Source organism: Stenella coeruleoalba, assembly GCF_951394435.1.
Source record: "Stenella coeruleoalba genome assembly, chromosome: 15".
Lineage (NCBI taxonomy): Eukaryota > Metazoa > Chordata > Mammalia > Artiodactyla > Delphinidae > Stenella > Stenella coeruleoalba.
Window position 1 is genome coordinate 78,728,515 of NC_137161.1, and position 10,940 is coordinate 78,739,454.

Below are 10,940 nucleotides of genomic sequence, written 5' to 3' on the forward strand. Positions count from 1 at the left end.
CCACCCCCGTCCACTGCCAAGGGCTGCACGAGTCTCATCACTGGTTCCCAGCTCCATCCCGGATCTTGTCCTCTCTCCCAGGTGGCACAGGTACTTGCCACCTCCCTCCATTCTTGGCCTTTGAGGCCCCTCTCCACCTGCTCGCTGCCTCCCACCTCCCCCGCCCCCCACCCCACCCCCAGGCCACAGCGCTGTCAAGGACCATCTTGGTCCCTGGCAGCTCAAAGGCCATTCAGCTCCACAGGCCTGCTCTGGGGCCTCCTTCCCATCCCCCCCGTCCCCACCTTCAGCAGTGGGCCAATGTCACACACTTCTGCCCTCAGCTTTCCCTGCGTGCTGTGTGTGGGTTCTGGAATCCCAGTTGTGCTGACCCCTTCACCAGGACCTTGCAGGGCCTTCCCCAGCAGGTGCTCTGCCTGGTCGGCCAGCTGGGAGCCCTTCAGAGTCTCCCCACGGGGGCAGGCCAGGCCTGCCCCTTCGGACTCAGAAGAAGGGCCTGGAAGTTCACCCCACACCCACCCTGGGCCATCTGCAGGTTTACATGAGAGGCAGGGCAGGAATCCAGCCCTAACTTCCCTGGGAACCAGAATGGAGAAGGAGAAACCAGGGCAGAGCTCTCTAGAATGTCTTCCCACACTCACACCGCCGTCAGGCTTGGGAATGAGTAAGCGGTGATCGCTAACTCCCAAGAAACCGTCCCTCCCCTCCTCTCACAGAATCACTCACCTAAGAGCGCCGTCAGGGGGATCTGACCCACTGAAGCCTGAGCTTGCATTGGCTAGTCAGCACCCCTTCAGCGGCACCTGAGCAGCTAGGGCTGAGTGCTGCGATACCGGGTATTTCCCCCTCCCTGGAGGAGCTGGATCTGCGGATGGATTTGTGGGTGAGCGGGTGGATGGGTGCGTAGGTGTGTGTGTGGGTGGACGGATGGACGGATGGTTGGATGGGTGGGTGGGAAAATGAGTGGCCAAGTATGTGAGTGGATGCATGGGCTAGTTTCAGACTGGCCCAGGAGTAACTACTCCTCAAAGGAATTTTCTAAATCTCTGAAATGTGAGGACCTGGCACCCCCCAGAGGCCAGAGTCTCTAACTACCCATCATCCCTAAAGCCTTGAGCACCAAGTCTTTGAGAAGCAGGGACATGGACCTCGATGAAGTTAGGGGTTCTAGGAAATGAAGAAACCTTGGGTCCAGTGCTGGCCCTTCCCCTGACTTACTCTGGGACCTTGGGAAGGTTCAACCTTCTGAGGCTCCGTTTTCTCATCTGGATACCTGTGCTGGTCAGTGGTTTAAACAAAATTATGTGTGGAAAGTGTCTGCAAGGGTTACCTGGCACATACCAGGTGCTCACCGGAGGTAACTTCCTTCCCAGAGGCAGCCCTAGGACACGCATGCTCCCACACACACGCCCGAGCGCACACGCACACACATACACACACCCCCGGCCCAGTACGGAAGAGGGACAGAGAGTGAGACCCTAGGCCGGATCAGACGGGAGAGGCAGATGGGCACACGTTTATTCTACAGGAGCTCCAGGCTCTGGCAGAACCGGCCCAGCCTCGGGGGCCAGGGGCTCCGGGAGCGGGGACTCACACAAGAGCCCCAAGGCCTTCTGGGGCTCAGCCTTCTGGGCCTGGGCCAGCTGGGCTGTGTGCTCAAAGGCAGCCTGCAGCAGGTGGGAGGCGAGGCAGGTGGTCCAGGTGACAAAGTAGGCCAGGTGCCAGGAGGTGAGTGCCGCCATGCTCTCCACACCGCAGTGCAGACGCTTCAGCAGTGCCGGTGTCCCCAGCACTACGCGGTTCTCCAGCAGAGCCTGGGAGGGGCAGGTGGATGGGCAGGTGACGGCCAGGAGCTCACACGCTGTACTACCTGCTGCCAGCCTCCGCCCCCGCCCAGCCCAGGCCCAGTGCCCCAGGCCTGCCCTCCCCAGCCTGTCCCACACCCACCCCACCCACCTTCCTGGGCAGCCGGCCCAGGCTGCAGCAGTGGGCTTTCTGGCACAGTCTCCAGGTCGGCAGTAGCAGCAGCCCGGCAGCCAGCATCAGGCCGTGCAGATATGACAAGAGCAGGTCTGTCCAGGTGGCCGCAGAGAGGCCCAGCTGCTCCCAGGCACCCAGCCGCTTCAGGGCCAGGCCCGAGGCCCGGGCACAGCCCAGCACGCCTGCCCACACCAGCCTGGGCGCCCGACGCACCAGCCACACAGGGACTTCTATCAGTGTCAGCCCAGCCTGTAGAACCCGGCCCACGGGGCAGGCTGAGATCTTGGCGGGTGGGTGGGACCCCTGGGCCTCCTGGGTCAGCCCTGACAGCCAGTGGTTAAAGAGGGTGGTCTTGAGGGGCAGGAAATTGCAGAGGTGGGCCCGGTTCTGGGCCAGCTGCAGGAGGAGGAGACAATCACCACCCGTTGCCACTCACCTGCGGCAGGAGCCCTCCCTGACCCAAGTTTTATTGTGGGGGTGGGGATGCCAGGCTGCCCTGGGCCGTGCCCTCCCCCCTCAATCCCCACCCCCCCCAAGAACGATCTTTATTTGTCACTTGGAAGGACTCCATTCTCAGGAGGGAGCTTTAGAGGTGTTTCATATTATATTTGATTTTCTTTCCTTTGGGTTGTTTTTGTTTGTTTTGTGTTTTGCATTTTGTTTTTGTAGCACTAGGCGGCTTGCGGGATCTTAGTTCCCTGACCAGGGATCGAACCCAGGCTGATGGCAGTGAAAGCGCTGAGTCCTAACAACTGGACCACCGAGGAATTCCCTTTCCTTTGGGTTTAAATGGTTATTTACAAACCTCCAGACTGAAGGAGGTTGATCTATTATCATCATCATCATTATATAAGGAATGACGATTGCCCTCAGCCCTCTAATCCTGCAGGATTTGAACCCAGGGCATTTCCTTCTCCCGAGCACCTGGGATTCCTTCTTATCAGTTGCCTCTTGGTGTCATGAGGGCAGCTGGGGACAAAGGCTGTGCCATTAGGGGTAGACAGTTGTGAGGCACAGGGACAGTGACAGAATGAATGACTGACCTACTGTGAGGGCTAAGGAGGGGGAACACAAGAAGATGTCCAGATTCCTGTCCTGGGTGACAAGGTAGATGTGATGTCTCCCATCCACTGGGAGAAAGAGTGGGCCTGGATGGGGAAAGAGGCTGGAAATGAGACTCACTGGAGTCCTGGAGCTGAACAGCCCCTCATCAGAGCCCTAAAGCCTCCAACCCCAAAGCATCGCCAACCCACCAATCCGGACCCCACATGCTCTGGTCCAGAGGACCACCTGGGGCCCTAGGGTACAGTGGTGTGGAAGGCAGTCACCCGGGGTTGGCTGTGTGCCCCACTGTGGGCGGGATCAGCAGAGCCAAGGGGGTGGAGCAATGCTGAGAAAGGAAGGAGGTCCAGGGGTCCAGCTAGGAGGGGAATCAAGATGGAAACAGGAGCTGCACCTCCACCCCTCAGCTCGTGAGGTAGAAACCAGGAAGGAGAGAAACCTGTCATATCCCACATGATCCTATAAGATAGGCTACAGGAGAGGAAACAGAGGCTCAAAGAGGTGGAGCAATTTGCCCCAAGTCACACAGCTAAAGAGTAGAGCAGCTGAGGTTCCAATCCAGCCATGTCTGTCTCTCTCCTGCCCTGTGTAATCTCCCCTTTCTCTGCCACAGGAGACCCTTTTCTGATAACTCAGCCCACTGAGGAGTTGTGATTTGGAGACGTGACCCCAATGGTCAGCATTTGCATGTTTGAAAAAGACAGATGGGACGGGCGAAACTTAACCCACAGGAGTGACCCTCTATAGAGAAAATTCTAGCACTGTGACTTGTGGGTGGGGCTTCTGAGAACTGTCGGATTACTCCGGGAGGGAGGCAGCCACCTTGTTTCACCTGCGGAGTCCAGCAGCTCTGAGGTGGCCCTCACCCCCTCCCCCCCAAACCCCACTCACCAGTGCGGAGAGTCCCCAAAGGCTGGATCTGACCGGAGGGACGGACTCCATGTCTGTCCCTCCTACCCCCCCTCCAGGTGGGAGAGGCAGGGTGACCTCACAGATACTGCAGGGTGGGGGCCAAGTTACCATGGGGACCCAGCTGCCGCAAAAGGCTCTCCTTTACCTGCCTCCCATCCCATTGCTGAACGGAAACTGGGGTATTTGTCTTCCACATCCTGTCGACTTCCTAATTGGAGACTGCTCCCAGGGACATCAACTCCACGAACCTCCCGTCCACCCAGCATGGGCGGCCAAGGCAGCGTATGGGCGCTGTGCCTTCCCACGTCCTTCCAAATCCCGAAGGAGCAAACGCCTGGGATACAGAAATCTTCACCCCCAGGGCCTCAGGTGACAAAATGTTTGGAGGCAGATGGAAGCCTCAGCCACCCAAATCTGAAATCTCCTACCTAACCCCCCCCATCCATCCTTCTTGCATTTTGCTAAAGGTTGGTCCCCAGTCACAGAAGCAGAGAAGTGCGGCTGTGACCTTTATTCTACGATGTTAGTGATGTGTCAGTGGGTTCTGAGATTCAGTTAGAGGAGGGCAGGAGAGAGAAAATGTGCCCAGAGGATCCTGGAGAGAGGCATTCTCAGAGGGAAAAGGGGCACTTGTCTGAGTGAAACCCCTCAGGGCCACAGGCTGCCTGGAGCATCTCAGAGAGGTTTCTGGAGCCATGGATCAGGGTCAAAGGCTTAGAAATCTGGGAGAATCCAGAACCTTGATCACAGCGTTTCCTGCATTGTTTTCCTGTCTGGGTCCCAGCAGATGCCCCAAGATGCTGCAAGATGAGGCTCTCACACCTTTTAGAAATTTTTTAAAGACGCCCTCTGGTGGCAGGATCCTGTGAGTGCAGGGCACCGTGAGCAGAGGGCCCCTCTGCCCTGGCACACAGCGCGATTTCAGTCTCGCTACTCTCCTCGGCCAGGACCCTTGTGCAGTATACGACCCGCCCAGCTGTACATGGCAACCTGCCATAATGAGTCCCTGGAAGGTCAAAGACAACCTTTGCCCAGGGCAAGTCCTGTTCACCCATTTGTTTCCTCCCCACGGGGCAACAGCAGGGGCCCAGAGGGTAAAGCGTGCAAAGTCCCTCCACTCTGTCCTCTGCCCTTGCCCCTCCCCTACCCACCCTCTATGTCTCCAACGCTATGTCCCTGAGGGGTCGCTGAGGCTTCAGAAAGGCCACCTTGAGCTAAGTTTTGAAGGATGGGTAGGAGTTTTCCAGAGAAGAAAGTATGAAGGATGGTCCGGGCAGAGGGGACAGGATGAATCCAACAATTCAGTATTACTAGAGCATAAAGTAGGAGGTGGGAGGAGCACGAGGTAGATGGTGAGGTCGGCAAGGACCACATGGGTCATAGAATATTCTATCAAATGATAGGAGCCATGGAAAAGCCAAGGCAGCAAGGCACTGGACATCAATGGGGGCTTTACAACAGTCCCTCCAGCTGCATGAGGAGGCTAGACTAGGGCAGAGAAGGGCTCTTGGGGGGAAAGGGGGAGATCTTATAGGAACCCACAACAACAAGCTCTCCAGGCAAGAGATGATGGCAGCCAGGACGGGGGCTGAAGTGGCCAGATGCCAGAAACATGTGGAAGGTGGAACTGACAGAGTTAGAAGCTGTCAAGAATGGTGAAAGGTCCAAGATGGTACCCTACTTGCAAGCTACCAGTCGGCCTGCTGGGGTTTCTTGGATGCTGGTAGAAGGCACAAGACTCATGGGTCAGAGAGGATGGACAATGTATTACAGCACTAGCAGTAACCTGGAGTATAACTATTTTGCTTTGGCTCTTTGAGTCCCAAATCCCACAGGGTGACATGAAAAGGGGCAGATGGTACCTGTACACTGAGTGGGTGAATCACAGAAGAGAAACCCTGAGCTTAGGGAACCCCAATCTTTTCTGATGGGCAATAAGCAAGCCTGCCCTTTGCTCCTGAGAGAGACATTATTTTTATCATGCTGGACCATGCCTGTGCTTTGAGAAGAAGTTACGTATTCCAAGCCATGCTGGAAAAGATCGCTCAGAACAAAAAGCAACCGATTCCTCTGCAGAAACACAGGAGATCTGTGGGGAATTGTTTCCCAGCAGAAGTTTGAGGAAAGAGAGGTAAAGCGAGACAGGGGTCAGGGGGTCCTCCTCAGAAGGCTTGGGCAAAGGATAGATGGAGGTACTGCCCACTAAGGTGGGGGTTGGAGGAGGAGCGGGTTTTGGGAAGAGCCTGATTGCTGGGAGTCAGATGATGGGGGCTGAAACTAGCCTTTGCAATTTGTTTTCCATCCTGTCTCTCCTCCCCTCTTTGGCTTGCTCCCAACCATGACCCCTGTTAAAAAGAAACAACAGGCCCCAAATGGAGTCACTTGTGCTAAGCCCCTCCAGGCCTTAATATTTAACCTAATTGCAATTTCAGCCCCCAGGAGTGGAATTTTAAGCCAATCCATCTGGAATTTCCTGGTCAGCACTAATGAGGTAATCTGCCTAAGACCCCCTGCCTTCCTCTAGGGGAAGGTGACCTGGCTCGAAATAACCCACCTTCTTAATTTCCTTTTCCCGCCCTCCTTCTGCCTATGAAAGCCTTCCGTTTTGTATACCTCCTCAGAGCACTTTTCTACTTGCTAGATGGGATGCTGACTGTTCATGAATTATTTTTTTTTTTTTTTTTGCGGTACGCGGGCTTCTCACCGCTGTGGCCTCTCCCGTCGCGGAGCACAGGCTCCGGACGCGCAGGCTCAGCGGTCATGGCTCACAGGCGCAGCCGCTCCGCGGCATGTGGGATCTTCCCGGACCGGGGCACGAACCCGCGTCCCCTACATTGGTAGGCGGACTCTCAACCACTGCGCCACCAGGGAAGCCCTGTTCATGAATTATTGAATAAAGCCAATTAGATCTTCAAATGTACTCAGTTGAATTTTGGCTTTTAACAGATTTGGTGGCAGTGGTGGGATCCAAAGTGAACTTCTGATGGCTTTTGGGGACAATGAGAAAGACAAGTGTGGTACCCGGACACCCCTTTTTGAGTTCACTGTCTTTCTCAGCATTTCTGAAGCCAGGGGAAGTTCCTCATGACTGTGAGCTCTGCTCTCTTTGCGTCAAGCTCCTGGTCTAATTGGCTTTCCAGTTAGTTCCCCATTTGGAATCTTTCCCCAAATTCCACATTGGGAGCTGCCACGGCTACAGTAGTTCCCCCATTTGTCTGGAATCAGGCTGCCGTCTTCATTTGCTGAGGTCTGCTGGTTCAATGCTTTCCCCCAGTCCAAAGTTCCCCAGAAATTGTTGGTAGTTACCAGCTGGAGTTGGACTGGGTCCAACTTGAGCTGGACTGGGTCCAGTAAAGACTATTGCTAACAGGAATCTCAGAAGCCAAAAAGTTGCAAAACTTGGTGGGTGCTCTGCAAACACTGGAGACATCCAAATCAAATTGGCTAGGAAGAGAAGTAGCTAACATCAAAGTAGACTGTTTCCACTCAGGACACTGGATCAAGATTTTATACTTTAACTAAAAATGAAACTCTCTCTTCTCCCTCTCCTTTACCCTGGCGTTGGCCTGGAAAGATAACGTCATCACCCATATCTCCCAGGCCATTGCTAGGGGGTGTAAGCTCTGGAATTTAGAACAATTTTTTATTTCAGGCTAGAAGATTCTCACCCCATATGCACTAAAAACCTGAATGACCCCTGGCTTAGGAGTAAATCCAATGGGAGTATGATCAGAAACCTCTCCTTAACTCTTGAAACATTGCCGATTCCGTTGCTAAGACACTAGCTACCCAGCAAAGATCCTTAGACTCTCTGGCCAAAGTTGTTCTTTATAACAGGATTATCTTTTAGCTGAGCTGTTCTGTGGCCAACACCACCTGCTGTACCTAGAATGAACACTTCTGGGGAAGCTGAAACTCAATTACATAAGATCACTGAGCAAACGACTTGGCTTAAAAAGGTGACTCCTTCAATGGAGTCTTTCTTTGATTAATTTGATTTTGATTGGTTTGGGTCTTGGAGACCCATGGCTCCCAAGTGCACTCTTAACATTGGGAATTATCCCGCTTATAGTTATAATAATATCCCTGGTGCATTTCATTCTCTCTAAAGCTTTAAATGCATATTTACAGCTGCTAATCACCAAGCAAATCTCCCTAAGACTGGACCTCAAAAAAGGAACAAAGAGAATGATTGACTAAAAAATTGTGAGTCTGGAGTTGTGCAACCTGTGACTACTACACAGATTCAGCAACAAAGCAGCATCACCAAAAACTGAGAACTACAGAGCAGTAGGTGAGTGGTACTGATGCTTAAAATTTTGATCACATCTCTCAGTTAGGTTGAGAGTTTGATCAAAGTGAGGGGGAGTTGTTAGAAAGAAACTACAGGCCCAAAATGGAGTCACTTGTGCTAAGCCCCACCGAGACTTAATGCCTAACCTAATTGCAATTTCAGCCTCTCTCAGGAGCGGTGTTTTAAACCAATTAGTCTGGAATTACCTGGTCAACACCAGTGAGGTAATCTGCCTAAGACCCTCTGCCTTCCCCTAAGGGAAGATGACCCTGCCTAAATTAATCCACTGTCTTTACTTTCTTGCCCCACCCTCCTTCTGCCTGTAAAAGCCTTCCATTTTGTACAGCTCCTCACAGCACCTATCTACTTGCTAGGTGGGATGCTACCCTACTCATGAATTTTTGAATAAGGCCAATTAGATCCTCAATTTTCTTAGTTGACTTTTGGTTTTTTAACACTTGGCATCACCATACCCAGAATTCCACTGTCACTAAGGCTGAGGTGATCATCCTTTACATCATCTTGACCAAACTCCCTGGACCATGTGGTCCAGGCAGGAGCTGGAGACCTCATTCTGCCCCACTGCCCCCAGGGCTGCACCTCAAGGTACCTCTCAAGCTCCTTTAGGATGCCAGGCCCGGGCCTCAGTCTCAGCTCCAATCAACTGTCCCTCACCCTCACCAGGGCCCTCATCTTGGTCCCCAAGCTAGATTATAGCAAGGCTTCTCTGAGGCTCTCAGACCACAGGAGGGAGGAACACAGAGGGCTGGAAATCTAGTAACAGAGGTCAGAGATCGCCCCTGGAGTGTAAAACCAACACAGGACCTCCTCCTAACCTAGCTCAGGGAAGGGCAGTCCCAGCCATGCCATCCCACGGGCCAGAAACCCCAGAGTCAGAGTCACCCCATCACCTTCCCTCCTAATCTTCATATCAAGCCACCTCTGAAGGCCGGGACCATGAATCTTGTTCACTACTGTGCCCTATGCCTAGAACAGCGCCGGGTGCATAGCAGGAACTCCATAAATATTTGTTGAATTAATAAATGAATGAATGAGTAATGGCCTTGGAGATCCCCACCTGCCAGGCTGGAATGAAAGCAGCAGGAGCTGCTGCAGAAGGAGCCCCCCCCCGCTTGGATCCTTCAGGAGGGATCCCTCCACTCCTTTCTCTTTCCTACTCATCACTTAGGTTCAAGGCTATCCATGTACTATTGTGCTATGTGGTGTCGGGCAATACCTCCACTCCCTAATGGGATGGACCTGGTGGGATAACCGAATTATCAGTGGCCGCTGCCTTGCCTAACGCCAGGGAGCGCCATTCCCCAGTCCCTGCCCGTCTCCGCGGAGATTTTCCTCCCCGGCCCAGGACCGAGGCCGAGAGAGGCAGGAAGCCCGCCTTCGACTTCTCGCAGTCCCGGGGTCTCTCAGGTGCGCTCCCTGCAGGTGCAGGACGGCGGCGCGACCGCACGGGGGCAGCAAACACCAGGGGCGCGGGGGCCCGCCGAACCCGAGCGTGCTGCGCAAATTGATGCAAAGTTTTCCGTCGCTGATTTTGTCCCTTCTCAGCCTGCGACAACAACCTTGCGTCATTCCGAGGAGCTCGCCCGGTGCAGGTCCCGTCCTGCCTGGGTTGCTGGAGGCGAAACCACCGAGAAATGTTCAGGACATCCTCCTTTCTTTCTCGTTCCAATATTAAAACTTCACTTTATTTCAAATCTTCATTTTTTTTCCCCAGAAGTACGCAAAAATGATAAAATATGCCTTCAAACTTATTGGAATTTGTCTTTTTTTTTTTTTCTTTCTAAAGATGGCTTGATTGAAACCACTTAAATGCAAAAAAAAAAAAAAAAATCATTACAAACGGATGAAAGCTCGAGCACTTATCCTGATTTAAGGAAAAAGGTTTCGGAGTCAGACAGACTTGGAATTGAACTGACCTCTGCCGCTTAATCACAAGTCTATGCTCTCGCCCCAAATTTCTTTATCTGTAAAACTGGGATATAGTTTATATATAGAATCTGCCAGGTGAGGTCATGGGGAGGAGTCGATGAAATAGTGGCTGTAAAGTGCTTTGTGCAGTACCTGACCGCACACCAATGCTTGGGGGTTGGGTGAGTGAAGTCAGCGTCAGCAGATGAGAAGGAACGCAAGAATTTTTAAAAAATAAAATAAGCTACAAATTGGACAAAAGTGCTTTCAAATATGTGCAAATTTCTAAAAAGAAATCACCCCCAGGGGCACGCATTTTGTTAATTCATAAACCAATCTGTGGAAATATTCATTGCAACCAAACCACTTTCAAGCAATTCACCTGGAGCCCAAGACTAGCTCGTGAAATTCCAAAAAAAGTCCCGACCATAGAAAAAAGGGTCATTGTTGCCTTAAAAGTAATTCAAAAAAAATTTTTTACACAAAAATGAATGAAAATGCTTTAAAAAGTGTTCTTTAAAAGGATACAAAGTTGCCAAACCATCCCATTGTTCAAAAACATTCACCCCCCACCAAAAAAAAAAGTTTGGATAAATGGGAAAAAACACGTCACCACCTGCAACAGATTGCAAAGTCACAGCTGCATGCTACAAAAATCAACGTGTGAAAAACAACCATGGCAAATGATTTTCACCAATTCATTTACTGATCAGTTTGTTCAAAACCAATGTGTTTCATGCGTTTGTTTTCTGCCAGCTCACTT

General features: G+C 52.3%; 1 protein-coding gene across 1 annotated transcript; it reads right to left on the reverse strand.

Annotated features, from left to right (window-relative positions):
- Positions 1-1,517: 1,517 nt before the first annotated feature.
- TMEM270 (transmembrane protein 270) lies at positions 1,518-7,559 on the reverse strand (the record flags this gene model as incomplete). Its single annotated transcript, XM_079945481.1, has 3 exons — positions 1,518-1,814; positions 1,957-2,376; positions 7,509-7,559. The coding sequence occupies 3 exons, from the start codon at positions 7,557-7,559 to the stop codon at positions 1,518-1,520; spliced, it is 768 nt and encodes a 255-aa protein (XP_079801607.1).
- Positions 7,560-10,940: the final 3,381 nt, after the last annotated feature.